General features: G+C 34.6%; 1 protein-coding gene across 2 annotated transcripts in view; it reads right to left on the reverse strand.

Annotated features, from left to right (window-relative positions):
* Positions 1 to 4,502: 4,502 nt before the first annotated feature.
* SNX7 (sorting nexin 7) overlaps positions 4,503 to 27,654 on the reverse strand; it is a 97,469-nt gene continuing 74,317 nt past the window's right edge. For both annotated transcript variants that reach the window (XM_047727591.1, XM_047727590.1), the window contains one exon: positions 4,503 to 4,946. In XM_047727591.1, the coding sequence (XP_047583547.1) occupies positions 4,860 to 4,946 (87 nt within the window). In that variant the 3' untranslated portion in view covers positions 4,503 to 4,859. The remainder of the gene's footprint in view (positions 4,947 to 27,654) is intronic.

Raw genomic sequence — 27,654 nt, forward strand, 5'->3', positions numbered from 1 at the left:
GAAAAAGAAAAAAGAAAAAAAGAAGAAGGGAAAGGAAGGGACCCAGATTTTCACTTGTATCTTCTTGGGATTATACACATGTCCAGTGATGATTTCCTACTTAAAGTATGTGTCTGTGTGTGTTTGTAGTTCTCTAAAAATGGGAGCATATGTTTCCTATCCAATCAACTGCCAGTAATACAAAAAGAAAAGGAAAAATACAAACTGTGAACCCAACAAGTGGTATCTCCAAATCAGATCTTACACATGAGCCCACTGACTCCAAAACTCACATGAGTCATCCTCTATGATGATGACTTTCACCCAAATACAACCTCATTTCCTGTAAACACAGGAAATAAGTTTCTTTCTCCCTACAATTTCAGGTCAAAATGATAGATGCCGCATTGATGCTTCTGCTCTGAAGAGCCAGTTGAGGTAAGAAGACTTTTAATTTCCCCCTAGGTAACTGGAATAAAACGGGTAGAGGGAGTGGAATCCTTAGAGGGGGAAGAAAAAAAAACAGTAATACCTGGTCACAAGCAATATTATAAGATGGACTTAAACTATTTTCAAGACATACTAAGTCTATCACCAATGCTATATAACAGCTACGGCACATCCACTTAAAATCCTTCTTTGTCTTTTTTTGAAAGATTATATGACTCAGAGAAAATTAACTGAAAGCAGGAAATCTGTGTTTTGGGAAGCAGTTATTGAAAGAGGGCATGTGTTGAGTGAAAAATGTATGTAAACTTCAGGGGAAACCCTTCTTTTAAGTAAAAATCAAATGAGTTATTTTGTTGTTGTTAAGAAGCTTTTTATGATGAGGTATCCAATAGTCATATTTCCATATTAATAACAACCATCATAGCACACATCACAACAACCAACTCAAAAGCTATACCAGGTGTCCCACCTCTAGGATGACAACATAAAGAGTTCCAGGGACTTGTTCTCCAGTCGGAAAACTGTAAGACAGCCTCTTTAGCAAGTAGTGTTGGGACAACTGTATAGCCTCATGTAAAAGGATGAAATTGGGCCTTTCCTTCACATTATATGCAAAAAATAACTCAAAATGAATCAAAGACCTAAATCTAAAATTAAAACTCTTAGATGAAAACATAGGGGTGAATCTGCATAACCTCAGATTTGAAAATGGATTCTTAAAAATGACACCGAAAGCATAAGCAACAGAAGAAAAAAACAGAAATAATGAAGTTCATCAAAATTGAAAACTTCTTTGCTTCAAAGTGCATTATCAAGAAGTGAAAAGAAGTATCTGCAAATCATAATCTGATAAAGGACTTTTATCTAGAATATATAAATAACTATTTAACTCTATAATAAAAAGACAACCTCACTTTAAAAATTGGCAAAAGACCCGAATGGTCATATCTACAAAGAATACATGCAGATAGCCAAAAAGCACATGAAAAGATGCAAAAGGAAATACAAATCAGAGGTACAATGAGATATCACTTCTCCCAATAGGGTGGTTACAATACAACAAAAACAAGCAAACAAATAAAACCAGAAACCAATAAGCATTCATGAGGATATGGAGACATCAGAACCCTCATCCACTGCTGGATGAAATGTAAAATGGTGTAGCCAGTTTGGAAAACAATCTGGGAACTCCTTATATGGTTAAGTACAGTTGTGATATGACCCAGAAATCTTACTCCTATGTAAAGGCCCAAGAGAAATGAAAATGTATGTTCTCACAAAAAATGTATACACCAATCTTATAGCATCATTATTCATAATAGTCAAAATTGAAAATAACCTAAATGTCTATCAATGAAGAATAAACAAATATAATGGATAAACAAAATGTGGTATATCCATACAATGGAATATCTTTGGCTGTTTTAAAAAAAGAATAAAATACTGACAAATGCTACAATATTTGTTGAATACATGTTAAGTGAAATAAGCCAATCATTAAGGATCACATATTATAGGATTCCACTTTTTTTTTTAAGAGTTATTAATTTATTTATTTGACAGAGAGAGAGAGAGAGATCACAAGTAGGCAGAGAGGCAGGCAGAGAGGTGGGGGAAGCAGGCTCCCCGCTGAGCAGAAAGCCTGATGTGGGGCTGGATCCCAGGATCCCGAGATCATGATCTGAGCCAAAGGCAGAGGCTCGACCCACTGAGCCACCCAGGCGCCCCTAGGATTCCACTCTTATGAAATAATGAGAATAGGCAAATTTCTAGAGACAGAAAATAGATTAGTGGCTCCTTAGGCCTGGAGATTCAGGAGGGGGTGGTGGTTAGAGTGATAGCCAAAATGTATAGGGTTTATTTATTATCTAGATGATAATCTAGAAGCAAAAGTAAATAAGTATAAACAAGAAATGTCTGCATAAATTACTACATATTCACATCATGGTATATTGTAGACCCATTTAAGAAATGTATTAGAGCTATTCTTGACTTTGAACATTTCCACAAGGTATTGTTGAGTGACGAAATGAGAGGCAAATAGCATGTATAATAGGACTTCATTTTTATAAAACAAATTTTAAAACTGTGGGAGTGTGTGTGTGTGTGTGTGTGTGTCTGTATCAAATACTGTAAGAAGATATAAGGAAAGATACATACTACTTAACAAAAGTTAACTGTGTGGGTATGCATAGTATATGTGTGGGATGGCAGTCATATGGACAGAAAGGAGGAGAGGGGGGAGGCAAGACATGTAAAACAAAAGAGGAAAAAGAGAGGTACTGTACCTAAATATAAAGCATTATTTTTAAAAAATATAAAGCATTTTATGTGATTCCCACTTAAATAATTAATGGTCTTAGTGGTGACCATTTATCTGGTAGGTATTCTTTCTTTCCCATTTTATTGAGATATAATTGAAATTTAACATTTCTAAGTTTAAGTTCTAAAATAATGATTTGATACATGTATTTACTACAGAATGATTATAACAGGAAGATTAGTTAACATTCATCACATAAACAACTTTTTTCCTTTGTGATGAGAACTTTTAAGATCTATTCCCTTAGTAACTGACAAGTATATAATACAGTATTGTTAACACACAGTCATCATGTGGCACACTACATCCCTAGGACTTAAGTTATAACTAGAAGTTTGTAGCTTTTGACCACTGCACCTAATTCCCTCACCCTCTACTTCTGTGGGCAGGTGTTCTATGTTTACTGTATCATTTTAACAACCTGTGAGTTAGAGATTATTATCTCCATTGTCTCCAGATAGGGAAAACACAGCTTGGAGTAGTAAAATAGGTTGCATAACAATATGGTTGGGGCCATCCTAATAAAAAGGAAGGATTCTCACCCCAAATTTGTGTTAGATGCCAAGTGTAGTGATGCCAAAAACACCCTGAGAGGGTATGAAAAGGTTTATTGCTACATAATGAGGCTTTCTGGGGAGAGCTGGGCCGACCTCTCAGGCTGTTCTGAAAACAGATTGAGAGAACTGAAGAAGAATGGCTTGGGGTTCTTATGGTGGGTCAGGGGGTGGGTTCCTGCAGGCAGAGAGGGGTCAGATGGTTTGAACCTCGTGTCAATGCCAAAGGAGGGAGCATTTGGGCTTTCTTACAGCTTGACCAGATGTGGTAGGAGAGGAAGAGAGAACGTGTGCTTAAAAGCTACCAGCAGCCTAACATCAAAAAATGGAGTCAGATTCTTTATCACAAATGGTTTAAAAACTATACATGCCAATATTTATGAAAAACATTTAGCTTTACATCTGCATTTGTGTATCTGTTTGTTTTGATTAAAACAAATGTCTAGGGGCGCCTGGGTGGCTCAGTGGGTTAAGCTGCTGCCTTCGGCTCAGGTCATGATCTCAGGGTCCTGGGATGGAGCCCCGCGTCGGGCTCTCTGCTCAGCAGGGAGCCTGCTTCCTCCTCTCTCTGCCTGCCTCTCTGCCTGCTTGTGATTTCTCTCTGTCAGATAAATAAATAAAATCTTTAATAAAAAAAAAAAACAAAAAAAACAAATGTCTACGTTGTTTTTGTGACACTTATTTAAGGCTAATACCCAAATGATACTTAATGTCCTGCATGTAATATAACGTGCATGGCCAAATACCTCAAACTTTAAAGTCTTAAGAAAGATCTATTTCAAAAAATTAGCAAATATTAAATAACCAACATATGTAGTTTCTAAATATAGCCATAAGATAAATATGAAATTACTTTGTATGGCCACTATTTCTTGATTACTAGGTTGCATAGGATTACTAATAACTCAAAGAATAATGTCAATGTATCTTGGTAATTTTTTTTCAATTGTGAAAAACAATTACTTTACTCTTACCAAACCAACTTGTGAACAGTTATCATTAATGTTTAATAATAGTAAATTACTTTTTATATATTTACTTCAAGATCCTAATGTCAAAGTGAATAGTATTTTAGAGAAAATTGTGATGAAATAAAGGTGAATTCATAGTATGCTTGGTAACATGCTGAATTCTTATCAGAATCTGCTTCAGAGGCTGGAGCTACTGGTACAAAAAGAACACACCACAGCCAGTCATTTCATATTAAACTTTTTATTAAAAGTTTATGAGTCTTCATAATATATTTAAAATGACATGTTCCACAAACAAACATTTGGGCAAAAAATTTCTATATGTACTTATTGGCACACAAATTTAAAATAAAAACTAAGCTAAATATATAGATAGATAGATACAGATGTCTATCTATTTATCTATCTATCTATCTATATATCTCCAAATTCATATCAATTATCTGGAATACCTGAGTTTCAAGCCGTTGGTTTTCCAGATAGTGTGAAACATTTTTCATCCAATTCATAAAGGACAAAGCCCATCCAGAAAGAGTAACTTTGGTTAATAGATGCTGTCTCCCAAAGATCACACGGAAGTCCTCAGTGGGATTCAGGTTTATCTTCAGAGGTTTCTTCCATGTGGAGGTCAGTCTGTGATGCAAGGAAGGATTCCCATGTGGCAAGGCACTGAATAATGGAAATACACCATGAGGAGATCAACAGTAGTTAACTTTCAGCGGTGAAAGGATTAATAAATCCTTATGTATTTGTTCCTAGAGCAGTCCGCCCTGCTCCTCTCTCCCACCAACAAATCAGAATGCTTGTTGTTTTCTACATATTTTAATTTATAATGAGGGATACTATTGATAATAAGAGGAAAACAAAAGGTTAAAAAAATGAGTATGAATTAGTTTGCTAAAATAATCCCGTATTACCCCACTGTCAGGAAAGGAAACTGCTCAATTATGGAGGAAAAGATGAACCATTTGGATCTGAGGAGGCAGGCGTTAAGCATCTAGACAGGGGAGTGGGGATATAAGCATGCATCTATCAGATTTGAATCCTACTACAAGTTTGAGTTTGGGCAAGCTGATGAATCTTTATTATAGTTTCTCCAGCTATAAATTACATTAATGACAATACTTAACCACTAGGGCATCTGTAAAAAATCAAAGTTCCGTAATCTGTATAAATCTCTATGCAGAATGCTTAGCACAAAGTAAGTGCTCAAAAAATTAGCAGTTACTGTATTACGATGGTCTCTTGGGACTAGGTGGTGAAACTTGGTCATTCATGTGCCACAGGAGATGAAAAAGGATCAGACGAGACTGAAGGTGGTGGGGACACGCCAACAGGAATGTGGCCACCTTTGTGATATTGCCTAGTACTGACCTGCCTAGGCCTAGTCTCAGTTATCTGTATGAAGTTTATCCACAGCATAATTTTAATAGTTTGCACAAATTTAGGGTTCTTCTAAAACCTACTCTAATATATATTCAGCATGAGCTAATATTGATTAGGAAAGAAATCATGGTTTTTTTTTTTGCAAATGTGGATAGATTGCTATATACAAATACATACATATCTTTTTTTATATAATACACTGAAGTTGGACTGATTAACACTGGTTTACTTGTCTAAACTACTTTCATATCACTTCTTTATCCTCTAATCCTTTTATAGCTTTAATATGTCCATATCTAACAAGTACTAAGTGACAACCAGCAATTTCCCAAACACAGCACAAACTCAAAATTTTAAACCTCCCAGGGGCGCCTGGGTGGCTTAGTGGGTTAAGCCGCTGCCTTCAGCTCAGGTCATGATCTCAGGGTCCTGGGATTGAGTCCCGCATCGGGCTCTCTGCTCAGCAGGAAGCCTGCTTCCCTCTCTCTCTGCCTGCCTCTCTGCCTACTTGTGATCTCTCTCTGTCAAATAAATAAATAAAATCTTAAAAAAAATTTTTTTGAAACCTCCCAAATTAAAAATGCGCTGTGTTCCAGAAAGTATGTACGTATGGACTTATGTGTGTGTGCATGCATGTATGTGTATGCACACATATATACATACATGTACACACATATGCATATAATTGTGCATATACAACAGTGTTTCAAACTGAAGATTTAGAATATGGGAAACATTTTGCCAAACAAGGTTTTTATAAAGGGTATATGCAGTGATTTGATTCTGAGATAGTTTGAAGAGGAAATGAATAATAAGGCTAGAAAATTATATATTTGCATGAGAACAGTAGAAAATACTGTTGAAGACTTAATTGCCAAATTTAAAAAAAACGGAGTAAATTACTGGGTAAAATGTTGAGTATTTATTTTGTGATATATGTATTTTGAAAGTCAGGCTTGGGATAATATAGGTCTCATAAGAATAATTAAGTCTATCAAGACTTTAAGGGATATTTTTGATTTAAAAATTTTAGTGTACTGGAAGCCAAGTATAAGCCATGAAGCATAATATCAGCTACTGTGATGAATCAGTTCTGGGATTTACCTTTATTCTTGAGTAGGTTATTAACTCTCTGATTTTCTACTTTGCATGTACAATAATAATATCTACCTCATTGGGATGAAGAAATAACAACATAAAATAGGGGTAAGGAAGGAGAGGTCAGGGAATAGAGAGAAAGCCAGGTAGCTATGACAGGGACCACCTGGCAGGCAGAGGGGCCTCCTCTGGCATGGTATCCCAGAAGAAGGAGATGTCTTTACATCTAAATGCTTATACCCATGAGAAGGCATTAAAGATAAATACCTCACATTTGATCTCTCTTTCAACTTTTAGATCTATGTCTTTTATAAACGCCCAAACTATACATAATTTGAGAGATAGGGGTTGACATAAAATATCTATTCACTCAACAAATATTTTTGAGTTCTTACTAATATCAGGCACTACAGTAGGTTCTGGGGCACAATCCTTGATCTCATGGAAATTGTGATTTAGCAAAGGGACATAAGTAAGCAAATATAATCAACTTCAGGGTCTGCGAAGTTGCAGGGTATGATGAAAATAAATATCAGTGGGATCTAAATTAGACTAGAATGAGTTAATGCATGTTTCCTAGTAGGAGTAAGCCCATAAACCTCTGTTCATGTCTGTAGAAGGGCAATGTAAGAAGTCCACTGGTTAAGTGCTTGGGCTTAGGACTTCTGTTGCTAGCCAAAATGGTGTAATAAGGCCTAGATTTACTCTTCTGCTAAAAAAATATAGATGATAGATAGGTAAAGAAAAAATATATGAAATGACAGTTTTTAAGACCCTGAACATCAGGCAACAAAGGACAGCGATCCCTGAGAGACATGATAAAAACAATCTGAGCTCTATGATTACCCTACTGTTATGGGCAGAACTGTGTCCCCAAAATTCATTTGTTGAAGCACATTTCCAAGATACTTCAAAATTCATCTGTCGAAAACAGAGGATCATAGGGGAAGAGAGAAAAAATAAAACAAGATGAAACAAGAGAGGGAGACAAAGCACAAGAGACCTTTAATCACAGGAAACAAACTGCAGGTTACTGGAGAGGAGGGGAGTGGAGGGATGGGGTAACTGGGTGATGGACCTTAAGGAGGGCATGGGATTTAATGAACACTGGGTGTTACATAAGACTGATGAATCACTGACCTCTACCTCTGAAACCAGTAATACATTGTATGTTAAAAACTGAAGTTAAATTAAAAAAAAAAATAAAATGCAATAAAAATTCATTTGTTGAAGTACTTATAGAATGTGAAAGTATTTGGATATAAGGCCTTTGAAGAGGTGATCCAGTTGAAATGAGGCTGTTAAGACAGGCCCTAATCCAATCTGAGTAGTATTCTTATAAGAGGAAACTGGTTATACAAGAAGACTACAGCAACGACAGCAGAGAGAAAAGACAATGTGGGGACACTGGGAGAGAAGGCTGCCATCTGCAAAGTCAAGACGAAAAGCCTCAGAAGAAACCAAGTCTGCCAACATCTTGATCTTGCACATTTAAATTCCAGAACTGCAAGAAAATAATTTTTTGTTGTTTAAGCCACTTAGTATTTTAAGCCACTGAGTATTGGTATTTTGTTATGGCAGTCTTCGCACACCAATACACCTATTTATTGCCTTAAGAGAATTTCCAGATCATGGTGGAAGAAGCTGAACTTAGATGTAACCAGGCAGACTGCCTGAGTTGAAGAGATGGAGCTAAGAGTCTACGGAAAAGTAATGCTGGAGAGTTCGGAAAGCAGAGTACCAGGGAAGGAGAGCAGAGAGAGCATTCTGGAGATGTGTGGTGGGTTTCCCGTGGGTATTCAGTGGAGTCCTGATCAGTACAAAATACTTGAGGCCTGGAAAAAAAGCCACCAGTGAGGAGTAGAGTGAACAGTGTCCATGTTCTCCCAAGGCCTGGAATAGTACAGGATCCCACTAAAACAGACTGGAAAATCCCATAATTCATGAGATATTGGGTAGAATATAAAGAAGGGTCTTGCCTCAATATTGGGAAATAATTTGCCCTATACTAAAAGATGCTCAAGTACCACCTAACAAATCTTAAAAGTAAGACCCTAAAGGATCAAATTCTGTCCAAGCAACTTAAAATTAAGTGCTATAGGAATAGAAAAATATTCAACATGCAACAAAATTCATATCTGGCATCTAACTAAAATTACTAGGATAAAAAGAAGGAAGGAAACATAACCCATAATGAGGAGAAAAATCAATTAAAATTTATATACAATGGAATATTACTCAGCCATAAAAAGAGTGAAATCCTGCCATTTGCAACAATGTGGATATAGCTGGACTGTATAATGTTAAGTGAAATAAGTCAATCAGAGAAAGACAAATATCATGTGATTTCACTCATATGTTGAATTTAAGGAACAAAACAAATGAACATTGAGGGGAAAGGGAAAAGACACAAACTAGAAAACAGACTCTTAACTATAGAGAATAAACTGAAGGTTACTAGCGTGGGAAGGTGGAGAGGGGATGGGAGAGATGGGTGATGGGGTTTCAGGAGGACACTTGTCATGAGTACTGGGTGTTGTCTGTTAGTGATGAATTACTAAATTCTACACCAGAAACCAATATTACACTGCATGTCAACTAACTGAAATTTAAATAAAAATTTGGGGGAAAAAAAAAAAACTGACCCAGAATTGACAAAGATGTTAGATTTAGCAGACAAGGACATTAAATGAGTTATTATAAAAGTATCCTAGCTGTTCAAAGAGTTAAGTAGAGGTATGGAATAAATGAAGAATAGACACAAACTAGCCTTCCAGAGATGAAAATTACTATGTGTGAGATGAGAAAATATAATGAATGGAATTAATAACGTGTAAGACCAATGCAGAAGACAAAACTTAAGTGTAGGTGAAGGCAGACGAATGGAAAGCATCTGAAAGCAGACACACAAAGAAAAAAGATCAATGAGAAGAAAGGAAAAGAGCATCAGTGAGCCAGAGGACAGCTTGCAGTAGGATAATATATATGTAATTAGCATTACTGAGAAGGTGGGATGCACAAACACTTTTGAAAATATAAATGGCAATTTTTTCCAAATTTGATAAATTACACACCCACAAATCCAAGTAACACAATAAACTCTAAACATGAGAAACATGAGGAAGAATGCATCAAGCTACTTTCTAACCAAATTGCTCAAAACCAGTGATAAAGACAATCTTTAAAGACAGAGAAAAATGATGTTACATACAAAAGAAGGAAAAATAGGGATAAGTATTTCTCATCTGAGATAATGTAAGTAAGAAGAGAGCAGAGTAATATTTTGAGCGTACTGGAAGAAAATATATTAAAAAAGATATAGGATTCTATGCCTAGCAAAAATATCCTTCAAAACAAAGATGGAATAAAGATATTTTCTGACATATAAAAGCTAAGAATTTGTCACCAAGAGACCATACTACAAGAAATGTTTAAAAAAAAAATTATCAGGCAAAAAGAAAATGAGACCAGATAGAAATATGAATCCATTCAAAGGAATGAAGAATACAGAAAATGACAATTATAGGGAATAAGAAAAATATATTTCTTAAATTTATTTAAAATATAATTGACTACTTGATTATAAATAATAATAGTAACAAGACCTTATGAGGCTTATAATACATGTACAAATAAAATATATGACAAAAAGAGCATAAAGGCCAGGAGAAAGAAAATGAGATATATGATTATAGGTTCTTAAATGATAGGTGAAGTGGTATAATATTACTTGAATATACTTGATGATAAGATTAAGCTATAAACAATAAACCTGAAAATAAGCACTAAAAAATAAAAAGCATATCTAAAACACCAACAAAAGAGCTAAAATGAAATCATACAAAATTGTCTACTATCCAAAAGGAGGCATAGAGAAGAATATGGGAGCAAAGAGATGGAGCAAATAAAAAACAAAGAGCACAATAATGGACTCAGATCTGGCCATATCAATAATCAATTTCAGTGTCAATAAGCTAAAATATTCCAGTAAGACACAGATTGTCCTACTAAATAAAAAACAAGACCCACCAATATTCCACTTAGAAGAAAAACATACAAATACATTTAAATTAAGAGGGCAAAAAATATATATATATACTATGAAACACATGTCAAAAGAAAGCTAGAGTGGCTATATTAGATAAAATAGATTTTAGAACAAAGACTATTATCAGAGATAAAGGTTATTTCACAAATGATAAACATCAATTTATCTAGGCATAGTTTAAATATTTATATATATATAATGGCAGAGTTTTAAAATACATGAAACAAAAACTGATAGAAATGTAGGGAGAAAGACAAATCCACAATTATAATTGATTTTGATACACCTCTCTCACAAGAACTGATAGAACATGTGGACTGAAAATCAACAGTGATACAGAAAACTGGAACACTATTATCAATCAAGCTGACCTAACCGATACCTATAGAAAGGAAAATATGTGTTTATTCTTGTGCACATACGACATTTACCAAAACAGACCATATTCTAGGCTACAAAAGAAGTCTCAGTAAATTTAAAGAATCAAGTCACATGAAGTTTGTTCCCTGGACATAATGGAATTAAATTAGAAATCAGCAATAGAGAGGGATCTGAAACATATCCAAGTATCTGAAATCTAAACAGGAAACTTACATATATAATAACCCTCTGTCAAAGAAGAATTCAGAAGGAAATATAGACAGAAAGTATTTTGAACTGAATGAAAATAAAAACACAGCATATAAAAAATTCTGTATGTCACTAAAGCAGTACATAGAAATTTATAGCACTAAATATCTATTAGAAAAGAAGAAAGGTTCACAATGAGCACTAGGTGATGCAGGGAAGGGTTGAATCACTATATTGTACACCAGAAACTAGTATTACACTGTATTTTAACCAACTGGAATTAAAATAGAAGCTAAAAAAAAAATAAATAAAAGAAGAAAGGTCTTAAGTAAATGATTTGCTTCCACACTAAAAACTAATCAATAAACAAACGAACAAGTAAAACAAATTAAACCCAAACTAGGGAGAACTAGGGAGAAAGAAGAATGAAAGAAAAAGAAAGAGAGAAAGAGAGAAGATCAGAGTGTGATTTAATGAAAAAGTAAAAATATAGAAATATCAATGAAACCAAATGTTGGCTCTTAGAGAAGATTAATAAAAGTGATAATAATTAACCAGACCTAAAAGAAGAGAGATGACATAAATTTCCAGCTGTTAGGAATGAGAAAGGTGACATCACTCCAGATTCTATTTTAGAAAATAAAAGAATATTATGAAAAACTTTATACCTATACACTAACAACTTAAATGGAATGGACCAATTCCCTGAAAGACACAAACTACACAAACTCACATCAGAAAAATAGATAACCCAATGAATTTGAATTTGTTGTTAAATATCTTCCCACAAAGAAAACTCTAGGCCCAATGGGCATCATTGGTGAATTTTATCAAACATTTAAGGAAGGAATCATTAATTCTACACAAACTCTACCAGAAAATTGAATACATAAAATGCTTTCCAATTTATTAAAACCAAAGATAGTGTAAGAGAAGAAAATTACAATATCTCTCATAAACATAGAAAAATTCTAAACAAAATTTTGGCAAATACAGCAATCTATAGAAAAGAAAATCTATGGAAAATAGATTACTTTCTATAGAAAATCTAAAGAAAGAACTATACATCAGACTGTATGGTGACTAACATAATGAAAGAAAGAAAGAATGAAAGGAAGAAAGAGAAAAAGAGAGAGAAAGAAAGAAAGGAAGAAAGAAAAAGAAAAGGAAGAATTATACATCAGGACCAAAAGGAGTTTATCCCAGGATTGCAGGACTGGATTAACATTCAAATATTGATCAATATAATTAACTGTATTAAATGTAATATCATCTCAATAGACACAGAAAAGGCACTTGTCAAATTATAATGTCCATTTCTGATTTTAAAAAATCTGTCAGCAAATTAGGAATTGAGAAGAATGTCCACAACCTGAGGAAGAACACCTACAAAAACCTTAAAGTTAACATCATAGGCAGACATGCATTAATATTAGTTGTCATTAGTATTTCATTTCTTTTCAATCACAAGGGAAAAAGGAAAGTAAAACTCAGCTTTACATTTACTCAAAAATCTCCTTCACCAAATTCTATGTCCCAAAGCAGGAAACAGAAAAATACCAAAATACAAATCACTTTAAGTCTCTAGCTACAATATATATGTAAAACAAAGGAAGGTATTAATGGGGACCGGTGGCACAATAGAGGGCAGACCATATCCTGCCTCTGGGAAAATCCCTGTTTCCCTTGTGAACGTCATTTCTACTAGAGCCCTCTGGCCTCCTCTGCAAATCCATACACAATTCTACTATCTGGTAACCCTGTGGGGCAGCCCAAAGCAATTACTGCTTTCAGGAGATATCACATCTTTCTGATAACTCCTGCCAAACTATCATTTGAATAAACTTCTCAAGTCCTCAAGGTAAAATTCAAAATGTAATTCTGAGCAGTCTGCTCTATTTAGAATTTCTGTCAAATAAGTGATCCAAATTACACCAAAGACGGCATTAATTCTCCCGTGAAGAAACTTCTATTGTCCTATTCTGCTTCAACTATCCCAGTTTAATAAATGTCTAAGGAAGATATTCAGTAGATATCCACACTGATTAGTGTTGTGAATTAACATTTTCATTTCTCAACTAAGTCCTAAATGGGACAGGGAAACTTAGTAAAAAAGACAAGTTAGCTATGGAACTCTCTCTTTACCATCTACCGTACCATAGGAAGAAAAACAATTTATGTATTTTGAAATATGAGTTCTAGAATGTTACCACATGTAGAAATAACATGACACAGTAATATGTATCAATATGAATCCTTGCTCAGGCATTGCAGTGGCTTCTTTATTGCACATTACTTTCATATTACCACCTTACAATGATTGCTACATATCTTGTTTCATAGATGAGAAAGCTGAGGCACAAAAGGTTAAGTACATCTGTGATATTACAAATCTGGTAAGTAGTACAGCCAATATTTATTCATCAACAAATGGAAAGTAACTAATCTCCTGAATGACCACCAGGATACATTCAACACATCACTGGGCCATCAAGATGAGATACCTTTCTTTTACCTAGTGGAAAAAGGGCAATTCTGGAAGGAGAGATGATTAAGAAAATACATGAATGCAGGGGGCATTAAGCCAAAAAAATTTTAGGAAAGTGTGTATATGCAGGTGGATTGTGTAGAAATTGATTCCCTACATACCTCTTGGAAATTCTTTACGTATTTCTAGGAGCACACAAACGCTTTGAAGAGGACCTAGTTAATACATGATAGGGATACATTAAGTGCTCAGTAAATGCAGATGATTAGAGAGAACGAATGTATTGAACTACATATACAAATACGCTGGTTGTCACAAAAACTGAAGTTTTCAACCTGAATGTTAATTAATTGACATCCTGGCTTCTATTGCTCTCTAAACCTGAACTAGGTAGGTTCTGATGTTACCAGACCTCTTTTGGAATTTTGATAGATTTTTTTTTTCCCTAAGTAAATATGTCAACTGTCCCCTCTGCCAATATTTAATATTACCCTGTTACCTGATATTTGTACATTTATCCAATTAATGTATGTTAATCTATTTTAAAATAATAAAAGATAATCCCTAAAACTCTAAAAAATCTCTTTTCTCTTTCTTGTTTTAAGTGTGAAAAACCAAGCAAAGTCTCAAGAAATGGATTGTTTGTATCATGTAGTTAACCACTTTAGTTCAGCATCTACTGTGTCCAGGACTGTGATCATTGGAGAAGATTAAGAGTCATCAAAACAACAGTAACATAGTATTCCATTTTATACACACACACACACACACACACATACCCTGATATGAGGAATTTGAGAGTCACAGTAGGGGGTTTGGGGGATAGAGAAGGAAAAAATGAAACAAGATGGGATCGGGAGGGAGACAAACCATAAGAGACCCTTAATTTCACAAAACAAACCGAGGGTTGCTGCGAGGAGGGGGGTAGGGAGAGGGTGGTTGGGTTATAGACATTGGGGGGGATATGCAATAAAAGTGAGTAAGCCTGATGATGATTCACAGACCTGTACCTCTTGGGCAAATAATACATTATATGTTAATGAAAATAACTTAAAAAAATACTAAAGTTCTACTGCAACAAAACAAAACAAAACAACAGCAACATAATCTCAAAACCTAGCGTGAGACTTGCTTATAATTGTAAATAGTGTTTTCTTAAAAGATATTTCTGCTATTTGGCTTCTTATTGCTTTCTAGCAAGGAATTGATTTTTTCCACTTTTAAATCATTACAATTAGTGAAGCAAGGTAATATCTATCAAAATTGGAGTAACAATCGAAAATACCCAGCATCACTGTCGGCCTGACCTTTTAGCAGGACCCAGCAGCTCATTGTAGTTTTAGATTCTCATATTATCGTCAGAGAATCAACGATAGGAATTCCACTGTCAGTTGAGTAGTGTGTCCTAATCTTCCACACATTATCATTTTATTTGATACAACAATACTTTGACAAAATAAAGGAATTGCTTCTTACAGTTAAGAAAACTGTGCCTATGGATTTCAGTACTTTTCTTCTCACTGCCTCTTATGCCTCGCTGCAGAAAAAGTGAGCCAATAAATATGCTGTACAGGCTACTGGGCAGGATGGTGGGTGACCAAAAAGTAAATGTATCACAAATCCTCATTAACTGAGCATGTCTTCCCGAAGTGGCCCCAGTTTGTAGCCACAGGCCAAAAACTGTAGCTTCTCTTTGAAGGGCAGGACTGGAAAATGAAGCTGTACAGTGAGGAAGGTAAGCCAGAGCTGGGGGAACAGACCCAATAGGTAAACAAAAGCCTTTTTGTTCCTATACACATGCTTAAAAACTTCTCAAACACATGGACAGAAATAAGGAAATAGGAAATAAGTTTTAATTTCCAACACTGGGGTGAAAGTAAATCTGTATGCTACTTCAGCAAAGGTGTTGATGAGAATCCGCCATTAGAAAAGAGAAATGTGGGGCACCTGGGTGGCTCAGTGGGTTAAAGCCTCTGCCTTCAGCTCAGGTCATGATCGCAGGGTCCTGGGATCGAGCCCCGCATCGGACTCTCTGCTCAGTGAGGAGCCTGCTTCCCCCCTCTCTCTGCCTGCCTCTCTGCCTACTTGTGATCTCTGCCTATCAAATAAATTAATAAAATCTTTAAAAAAAGAAAAAGAAAAAGAAAAATGTCTCTTCAGTTCTTGTAAATGTGTAATCATCCTACAAGTAGATGTGACCAAGTGTTCTAGAGAATGAATGATGACAAGAATGGTGTTTCTATAGATACAAGGTAGCTTCCAACGAAAGCTGGCACATTTAAGAATCCGTATTTTCTCAGGCTCGTGGGGTATGAAGGGGTTCTGTCCTGCAGTGTGACTTCAAACAAGTATCTTCATTGCTCTGGGCTTGTTTACTCCTTCATAAAATAAGGAGCCTGGACTGTATAAGTCCATTAATTGTGAGCCCAGAACTGAAAGTGAATGTTTCCAGGGGCTAACTGGAAGAAGTTGGGAAACGATATTACACACAATTCATAAAACTGTCTTGCTCTCCTTGGCTTTGACACAGTGTGGAAATGCATCGAACATAAAATTTTACCTCTTTCCTCAGTATCTGATATTTACAAGATGATTTTCATTATGTTATATATATTATTTGTATATTAGTTTTATATATTTATATTATTTATATATTATTTCATAATATTCATTATGAATAATTTCAAAAGAGATGATTCATAAACTAATGAGAAATATTTTCAATGACTACTACTGCCGCTCTATTGGTAATCTACATTTATTGAAATCTTTTTTCAATATGGCCAAGCCAAGGATATTACGTATGTTTTTATCTATCTATCTATCTATCTATCTATCATAATCTATCAGCTTTGAAACATTTCCTATATGACAATTTCAGGCTCAAGTAGAGTAAGTTTTGGCTTAAGGAATAAGCTGCAGGAGACTCCTAGAAGGATGTTTATGACTTATAAAAGCTTTAAAATTATTCCTAGTGACTTACAGGGAATACTAAATTTTGCTTCTAGGAATTTTCTTTCATTTTTCCTATTCCATTCCATACATGCATGCACACATACATACAGATATATTTTAATACCCAAACAAATCTGTGATGGATGTACTATTATTTTTAGCATTTTATAGAGAAGGACACTGATGCTCACTAAGATAAAGTCTTTGAGCTCTCTCAGCTCAAAGTTACAAGTTGTGCCTGTCCAGAGCCATGCTCTTGACCAACATGCAATGTCAATATAAAATTTGATGTCTCCACCAGTAATGCTACCACCTTGTTTGTGGAACAGCTAATAAAAAATTTAGTTTCATCCAAATTATCACATAAGTCAAAATAATAAAATACTACTTATATATCTCTATGATAATAAAGTAACTGTAAATCTGCCTAAAACAGTAACAATGAAAACTCTCATTATGAAATGTGATAAAAGCCAAACTTTAACCACTGAAGTTTCCACATTAAGCCAAAAGTTGTTGTGCTTCTAGTTTTTTCCCACTAATCTAAAAATATCTTTTAGGCAGTACCCTGATAATTGCATGTCTTTTAATAAATTAACAATGAAAAATATGACTGAAAGTCCTCTAAGTATTTTAATGCTATCTCAAATAATCTGGGGCACAAATAACATCACCTACATTTGAGGAAACATTAAAGCTCAAATCGGTAAACATCTCTGTACCAGGCCAATTTCACTGCAAAATAAATTACATTATAAAAATTGTAGATCATGCCTAAAATGAGGGTAATGGGATGTGTAACATTTCAGTAATTGGTTTTTACCAGCTAAACCTAAGATTCAGAACAGTATTGAAAACTTACAGGAACTGCATATTTTAAATTATGAATGTAATCAATCCAGAAGAAATTAGAGATGATGTTGCTAGAGGAAAGCAACTTCTATTATTTTGTAATAGCTTAAAGTTGCTCATTATATTTCATTTTTGGAAAAGTCTAAATTCAGCTTCTAAGAATCATCTGCCAATTTATAATTTTAGAACTATCAACAAGTTTGAAATAACAGAATTAGTAATTTTTAGAAAAAATATGCATTTATATATCTCTCAAGAATATAAGTAATAAGCTTGATTTATAAATCTGCAAATGGACTCATATAAAAATGCAAAAGGACTCATTAGCTACAAACGCCATCTTGTGGTCCAAGTTTTTATTATTTTGTCCTATTAGTCTGGCCTCTCTAACTCAAGATCTGGTAAAGAAAGAAAGAGCCTAACATAACATTAAAAAAAAAAAAAATTATGCTGAAAAAAAATAAATGAAAGAAGCTTGGATATAATTTATTCCCTTTCTCTCATTTTTACACATGGGAAAACTGGAGCTACAAAAGGTCTAATACATCAGAAATCTTTAGCAAAAGAATTAATACAAGAGCCAAAATTTGAAATTTAAATATTTTCAATTCATACTTTCCTATTCTTTATCATCAGTTTTTGACCAATAATATGCATGATGTCCAGTTTAGTTCCAGACGTTTCAAACACCAAGCTTATCTGCATTTGTTTAACCATACCTTGAAAGTACAGCAAACTAAAAAAGAGCACATTTACCTTTGAATTACTGAAAAATTATCAAGGCATAGCTATGATGTTTCAGTGCATTGTTTTAAAGCATTTCACACATGTGTTCTAATTTTATTCTCCTAAAGATTTATGAGTTCAGTGTGTGGATAGTGGTGGGGAAGGGGAGGATTATCAACACCTCTACTGACAGATTAGAAAACTCGGTTTAGATAAGACACAATTAAGATTTTACAATCAGCTAGTGGCAACCATCCTGATACCCAACTTTAATTTTTTTCAATCACCTTCTTTCTTCAAGATGTTATATCATGCAGTGTGTACCTGTACATGTGTGTGTGTCTTAAATCCCCTCCTTTTCTTTACAGGAATTACATATTATTGGTCTGTAGACTAGAGTCTATCATTTACAAAGCACAATAAGATGAAAGTCCTTGATTCAGAAACTAGATGTTTTTAGAAATTATAAATATGTAATCTTCTATTCAAATCCTTGATTAGCTTAACAAGAGAAAAACTCGTCTAATCCAAAGGATGGGAAAGAGGCACAGACGGTCTATGTTCCAGCATAAATGTCCATTTCACACCTAAACTTAACTTCATTTGTATATATAATTGAGAAATAATATCACAGAATATAAGAGATTAATGAGAATATTTTTTAAAATAAGTTTTTAAGAAAGCAGAAGCTTGAAATACACAAAAATCTTCAAAACTTACAGAAACCTAACAAAAGATGTCTATGGTTAGGTGAAAACCTGAGCTGTAGCTATGGCTTTTGAATGTACAATTCAGAACAGAAATTCTCACTTAACAAAACAACAGAATACAGCTGATTCTTGAACAGTACAGGTTTTAACTACATGAGTCTACTTATCTGCAGATTTTTTACAGGACAGTACTGTAAATGTATTTTCTCTTCCTCATGATTTTAATAGCATTTTTTTCTTTAGCTTACTTTAGCGTAAGAATACAGAATATAATATATATGACTTACGTAACGTGTGTTAATTAACTATTTTACTGGTAAGGCTTCTGGCCAACAGTGGGCTATTAGCAATTAAGTTTTTGGGGAGACAAAAGTTGTACACAGATTTTTAGCTGCATGAAGGATTGGCACCCCTCACCTCCTGTGTTGTTCAAGGATCAACAATAGTTACATAATTACTTTAGAATTCTAAAAATGACAACTGATTTTAAGGTTTCTTTAGAAGTAAATAAAAATTACACCCTGTTGCATTTAAACTTAATTCTATAATTGACTATTTTTAATTGACTGTTTTATATACTTTATATAATACTTGAATATTAAATAGAGTATAAACTTTTATTTATTTATTTATTTTTAAAATTTTTTAAAAAAATATTTTATTTATTTATTTGACAGAGATCACAAGTAGGCAGAGAGGCAGGCAGAGAGAGAGGAGGAAGCAGGCTCCCCGCCGAGTAGGGAGCCCGATGCGGGGCTAGATCCCAGGACCCTGGGATCAGGACCTGAGCCGAAGGCAGAGGCTTTAACCCACTGAGCCACCCAGGCGCCCCTAGAGTATAAACTTTTAAATGAGAAAGGGCACTATGCTAAGCCTAAGAAATGAGCGGACTCTAAGAAAATAGATGGAACTTCAGAGCAGTGCTTCTCAGACTATCAATGGTGAAGAACACAACTCTTTCTTTCAATCCCCAAGTTCCATTGAGCGATCCTACTAAGCATGACTAGTCTGCAGTGCATGCCACGTGAGTCACCGTATAAGCCAAATGATACTGGCCAATACTTAATTGGCCAGTACTTAATCAACATAACAAGTCTACTAATCAACTACCTGGATGTCAGGGTGATGTCTAAATGCTGTAGAAGCTTTTAATTGATTAGTTTCAACTTCTGATTGATTTTGTTATGAGTCTTTTAAATAAACAACTTATGGACTGTGCATCAGTCCACACATTAAGTAGCGTTACTTTAGAGATCAACATAATTATCCCAGGTTTCCCAGACTGTGTTCCATGACATGCTAATCCCTCAAAAAGAAATGTTGTTCTAGTCAAGGAAATTGTATCTTCAGATTCACAAACCATGTAAGCATATAAGGTATGCTAAGAACTTCTTTAGGAAATAAACCTGTTTAACTTCATTTAATCCAAATTTCTTTGATTACAGAACTTTTTCTTTCAAAAGTATCACTCATTGGGGCACCTGGCTGGCTCAGTGGGTTAAAACCTCTGCCTTCTGCTCAGGTCATGGTCCCTGGGTCGTGGGATGGAGCCCCACACCGGGCTCTCTGCTCGGCGGGGACCCTGCTTCCCCCTCTCTCTCTCTCTGCCTGCCTCTCTGCCTACTTGTGATCTCTGTCTGTCAAATAAATAAATTAAATCTTTAAAAAAAAAAGTATCACTCATTAACATTACAAAACACTAATTTTTTATAAAATGCATTGAGAGACTTGAGTATACACAGAATTACTGATTTACATTACTCAACAATTGCTTAAAAACTCCCAGTGGCAAGGAATTTATTTCTTTACAATGCAATTTAATATAATTTAGAAAATTGTAACACATAGGAAATAGGTTTGTGTGTGAGTTCAAATTATACAATTTCTAAGAGTTGGTTTTAGATATATTATCTGAAGCAACAATAAAACATGTAATCCTTCTTCCATGAGTGCCATCCAAATACCTTTTTTCTTTTCTATTTTTTTTGAATGAAGATGCACTTCTAAGACCATTATCACCATAACCTTATTCTGATTACATCTTAGTTTGTCAATGTTACTTTCAAAATGCATCATTAGGACTGAATTCAGTATTTTGAATAGCTAGTGAAAGATGTAGATAGTTTGCTCTATTTTTTTAAGTCAGAAGTGTCTTCTAGCATAACAAGACCTTAATATGGTTCTCATAAAACTTAAATTTGGAAGAGAGCAAATTTCAGTGTGAACACCAAGATGAAGACTTAGTGAATTAAATGAGTTGTCCTCCACAAAATATACTATTATTTCACATGCTGAAGATGATTTTACTACAAAATAATTTTGGCTTGAGTATAAAGACTTCTTTGGAAAAAAACTAGTTAGAGGTAGATTTACAACTTGGAATATGAAAACAGGACCCTGTCATCAACATAGGGGATAATATTTTGCAATAGTGGGGGAACATTCACCTGTATCACCAAAAACCTTTATCAAATTATTGAGGTATAAGTTCAAAAGGTAGTTGGCTACAATAGAGCAGTCTTTTAAGCCAAATAGAATTGACATTTACTCTAAGAGCTTACGGTTCAGACGGTTTTACCAGTAAAAGTTCTAATGAGCGTTAAAAGTTTCACATTTCTGTTAGTTCCCTAAGTATTTTCTAAAGAATATTTGTTTATTCCATAAATGCTTCTGTGAGCAAATAATCCGAGACATTCAACAAAGGTGAACAGGTTTTTTTCCCAAAGAGTTTCTTGGAAATGTAAATGTGCTAGGGGTGCAGTGCCAACCTCTCCAATAAAGTGACACTGTATAACCTAGATGGAAGGCACTCTGCTATTGAACTGTCATACTCAAAGATAGCCAAAGTAAAATCAATGGAAATAAATGACTGTTGATCAATTATCCCCCAAATATACAACAGTTAGAGACCCAAAGAACTATACACAGGGACTTCCTCTATTGGCAACAGTTGATTTTAAAAAGTTATTTATACACCGTCTTTAATGTAGTTTTCCCTCCGTTCAGATTCTCACCTCTTCACTTACCCAAGAATCCCAGTATAAACTGAGAAGGCAGCTTCCTGGTATCTGTGGAAGCTCATCTCCAGATACCCTTCCCCACAGACAACTAACAGACAACTGTAATAGCCTTCCATGAACATTCTAAGGTTTTCACGGATGATTTTAGTTCTGTAATCAGTGGTGAAGCCTCTCATCAAACAGTGAGAATACAAAGTTTTAAAATCTTAGGATAACATAGTTAATCATTTCTGTTCTCCTTGCTCTGATCCTTTTTACTGTACACCTTTAGATTCCATTTAAAATAGGAACCGAGTGCTCATGAAAAAAATTTTTTTCCAAGGCCTAGAGAGTAAAGATGAGGACAAGATGACTCATTAAATAATTAGTAGTGTTGGTCTCTACACTAAAAACACAAAGGGAGAGCTCCTAGGTATTCAATGGGTTGCCATTTAATGGCAGTAAGATGAAAACTTGGTGTTTTCTTTTTGATGAAGATGACCACCCCTAAATGAATTGGATGGCCCATAGAAAAGTGGTGTGATGTAGCCTGAATTAGCTAATCCAGACATTCAGGCCCCCAGTGAGTGACTTCCGGTAAGTAAGAAAGTAGTTAATGTGGACACAAGAATGTAATGTATTGAAAATTTTAACTGGTATAAAAATGGTTAGGCTAATTAAAAATCTAAGCATCTTAGCCTCTCAAGCTGGTGTATTTGCTTCCCAGGACAGCTAGTCTACACACAGTGGGAATCTACTTAATCCTGGGGTCTATATAATGTAATTCTGAAACATTCTTCAAAGAGTTTCAAAGATGTAGACTCCTCTGAAGGGCTGTTTTAGCACCATCAAGAAATCTGTCTTCTTGAGTCCTAGGGATCAGGTCAGGTACCAACTTTAGTAAATGGTATGAGGCATGAATATGTTTTTTTAAAAAAATCCCCTGACGTGGATTAAAAAAATCCCTGAGATAACTGAATTATTCCCAGCTGTAGCCACCTTCTTTGTTCTTATGATTAGGGAGCTGAGATGAGACACATTAACTTTATTATTATTATTTTTTAAAGATTTTATGTTTATTTATTTGTCAGAGAGAGAGAGAGTGAGCATGCACAGGCAGGCAGAGTGGCAGGCAGAGGCAGAGGGAGAAGCAGGCTCCCTGACAATCAAGAAGCCCAATGCGGGACTCAATCCCAGGACACTGGGATCATGACCTGAGCCGAAGGCAGCTGCTTAACTGACTGTGCCACTCAGGCATCCCGAGACACAATTTTAAAGAAAGTATCTGTTTACTTGGTTTCATCCTAAGAGACTGCCAGTATAAAAAATAATTTTTAAATGGTTCAATATAGACCATTTATTATGCCTCTGTCCCAACATGTCAAAGGAAAGCTCAAAAACTACCTGTCATTCCTTGGGGTCAAAATGATATTAAATAACTCTCTGGGAAGAGTCTCTGGCACTCCTACACTTCTCTCTACAAGAAAGGCGGTTCACAAAGACTTGAGCAGTTATTATGTGATTCTATATGGTATGTATCAGAAATTACAGAGGTTAACTACCTTGGAAAGAGGTGTCATTGTTCCAGTATTCCCCAAAACTTACTCTGAAACTAATTTTAGTATTTACCTAGGAAAGAAAAGCAGTCTGCATTTCTCTTGGGTGAGCAGAAGTCTGTTATCTTCCTGACTTGTCAGTTTAGAATTATAGGGGGTACAACTAAGGCTTGGTAAGCACTGCTTTTGGGGCTGGTAAAGGAAGGGCTTTTGCATCTCTCACTGGAAAAGAGAATATACCCAGACTTCTCTTTTTGTGGAAATACAGAGTTGTTGTTTATTATCTCTTCAAATATACTGGATTTTTGTTAGCTTTTATTTATATTTGCTTTATAAATCTTTCAATTTATACTTTCACCCTCCTTGATGGAGAAAACAGGAATGAAATAGAATAGAAGTAGTTCTGTTTTTTCAGCTTCCATAACATGGTTTCCATTAAAGATTCACTTTACTAATTTTATTACAGCTCACTAATTCCTAACTTTCTTGCACCCTCAACACCCACTTCCACGTGACTTTGATACTCTTTGGAAGTCATTCATTTTTTTTCCCCAAAGCTCACTTCTTCCTGAAATGTGCCTCCCGACACTGTTTCCTCTGTCTTCATCTTTGACTGCATTCTTTTGCGTCTTTGTCTTTCATAGTCCATGGTCCATGGTATAATCATATCTGATCCTTTAACTGCTTCACTTTTACTTTTTAGAATTGTTCATTCCTCTTATACTCTCTTTTCCAGTCTGTGACTTCATAATTACAACTAAACTTTCTGTAACTTTTTAAAACCACCTTACTAAATCCTAGGGAATAGCCTGGGTTTCTTTCCTCTGCTCTTGCCTCCCAGAATTTGAAAAGGGTAATTTTTCCCCAGGTTTCTGTCCTGTTATAGAACAATTCCTCTTTGCTGGATGAAATTAAGTCTAGGGAAGCTATACCCCTTCAGGCTTCTTTTAATTCATATAAATGAGCACAGAGGCCATCACTTACCTGATTCCCAGTTTTTAAAAGAAGAATGAAATTTTGGACAAAAATCTAAATGCCACACAGAATCCTGCTTATCTGGCAGTTTTATAATTATTATCAAGACTAACCTCCTTGAGTCACAATGCTTGGGAGCTCTCTTTACCTAGGCCAAGGTGTTTTAAATTTATAAAACTTACAACACATTCCAAGCTATGTAGTACACCCCTGAATTTAAAACAAAAAACTCTTTTACTAGAATTTATTTTACCATTCCCCAACATAACAAGGAATACATTTTTAAATAAATACAACTATACTTGAACTTCTAGGACGTTCCATGCTCATTCATTACTTACTTTGTAGGACTACTATAACATAAGTGTGTGTGTGTGTGTGTGTGTGTGTGTGTGCGCGCGCACGCACATGCGCCTTTTAAAAATTTCTCTAATTTTTAAGTGGCCCATAAATAACTGGACTTGGATTTTAGGAAAACATTAGTTGTATTATTCATTGGGCTAGATGGTATACTCTTGCAATGATGTTTTTCTTTCTTCATTTATTTTCCAGAAAATGTCTTATGCTATAATCATTTTTATTTCTAACACTTCCATGTTGACACATACATTTACATTATTCCATAGTGATAGAACCCTTTGATTAAATCTGTTCATTACAATTCAAGTAAATAAAACTAATTTAAATACTCTTCCATTAAAACAAAGTCATAGTAATCAAGTGAAAAATACATATACTTATTATTCTTCCCCAGTAAACTCTAAGGTCCTTATGGCAAGATTTAAAGTTTGAATCTGGATGCTCTGGAGTGCTTAGTACAGGATTTTGATGTTAACAGAATCTTAAATGAATGATTTCACATGAGACACCTGACACTCTTAAATAAAACTGATAGGATTTGAAATGAAATGTCCTTTGACCTGGTTATTTCTTGAAATTCTCATCCAGAGAGTTTTTAAAGTCTAATGTTCATAATTATTTGTAATAGTATTATCTGTGAGAGCAAAAATATAACCTAAAGTTTCAACTATTAGTTGTTACCTTTGCTAACGGAAGTATATAAATGTGATTGTATTATGTTAAGATTATATGTTATATAGAAAAGTAAATAAGAAATATGAATCTTAAAATAACACATATCCACTGTAATCATCATGACATAAAATAAGTAAGTCATCATGGTTTTTTTGTTTGTTTGTTTTTTGTTTTTTTTTTAAAGATTTTATTTATTTATTTGACAGAGAGAGATCACAAGTAGACAGAGAGGCAGGCAGAGAGAGAGAGAGGGAAGCAGGCTCCCCGCTGAGCAGAGAGCCCAATGCGGGCCTCGATCCCAGGACCCTGAGATCATGACCTGAGCCAAAGGCAGCGGCTTAACCCACTGAGCCACCCAGGCGCCCAGTCATCATGTTTTTATGCTGACACATTCAGAAAGAGTCATGTTGAAATCTTAAAATATTTTGACCTGAACACAGCAAATTATTTTTCTATGTATTTAGACATGCCACTCTCTCTAGGAGAAAAGGTTACAGGTAGTCTTTATTTTTAATTTATATATCAGTGTACCTAGTTTCATTGTTTTTTTGTTTGTTTTTAGTGTGCATATATATTAATTTTATGACCTCAAAAATAAGACTATGAAACAAGGACTTCCATACATTAATATTATAAAGTAAACTGTGCAAAGGAGTAAGTTGTATTACATTCACTTAAGTTTTATATTCACTTAACCATAAACTGTTTTATCTGGCAAATGTATGATCTTTTCATTATGATATTAAACTTGAACTTTCAAAGAGTGTAATCTTTCAGTTTGCAATACCTACCAAGGACCACCTCCTTTCAAATCTCTCCACCATCATCATCATCATCATCATTACCATCAGCATAAACAACCACAGAAACAGACACTTCTGTGCCTACCAGAGAACAATTAGAAAATGTCCATGCACTTAATCCAGCAGGTCATGTTTTATGGTTTTAGCATCCCTCCGTATTTTATCAGGAAGTAACTTTCCTTGTTTTTTTTGGTAACAATATACTTTGAAATTACCCATGTTCGACTGAATTTTTTTTCTTCATTTTTTGTAATTATGTTCAGTTGGCCAACATAGAGTACATCATTAGTTTTTGATGTAGTGTTCAACTGGAATTTTGTTATAAGGCTTTGTTAATTCTTGTTTTTAGAAAAAAGAAATTTATTCTTAATTATTGTCCATATAGGACAAAATGGGATGTCATTTTACTTAGTTAGAGTTCACTTGGAGATACCTGTTTTATATTTGCTGTCAACCATCTCCAAGTAAATTCACACATCTAAGTACTACATTTCAATATGTCAATAGCTGGCTTCTGATACAGACCCATGCCTCACATCTATAAGCTGATTTTCCTCTGTCACTTTGATATTTAAATTTTAAGTTAGAAACAAGCCGTGACCATTTCACTTCATAAAACAAGTCCAAAGGCAAATGTTTATATCCCAATTCATCTATCATATGAGAAACAAACCCCTTTGGGGAGTTATATTTGCAAACGTTGATGGGAAAAAAAAAAAGTGTTTCCATGAGAATGTGATTAAATTAAAAGAGGAAATGGAAAGATTCTGTAACAGTTCACTTCTCTGTATATCTAAGATATTCTGAAGTTAACAGATAACAGCAGACGGTTACTGTTTCAGGCCACACAGTCTGTGTGCTAATTAGGAAGCTTTGATTATTTAAGGGCTCCAACTTCCTGATTATGCTTGGACTGATATAGCAAATCAGTTAAAAGTTATTCACTCAGAGGAAAAAAAAACAAATAATTGAAACTGTAGGGTTCTTTTAAATTTAAAGAAAAACAATGATTCCTTCAAAGTTACATGTGTAAGATGCAGTGCACTTAATACATTTTAGTAACAAGAAGAAATACAATTCATTTGGGGGAAAGAGTTAAAAACATACTGATATAAACTGTGAAGAACAAGAATGGCAATATGGCACAATGATGCTAATTTAACTGTTTCTAAGAAA

Source organism: Lutra lutra, chromosome 4 (genome assembly GCF_902655055.1).
Source record: "Lutra lutra chromosome 4, mLutLut1.2, whole genome shotgun sequence".
NCBI classification, from domain to species: Eukaryota; Metazoa; Chordata; class Mammalia; order Carnivora; family Mustelidae; genus Lutra; species Lutra lutra.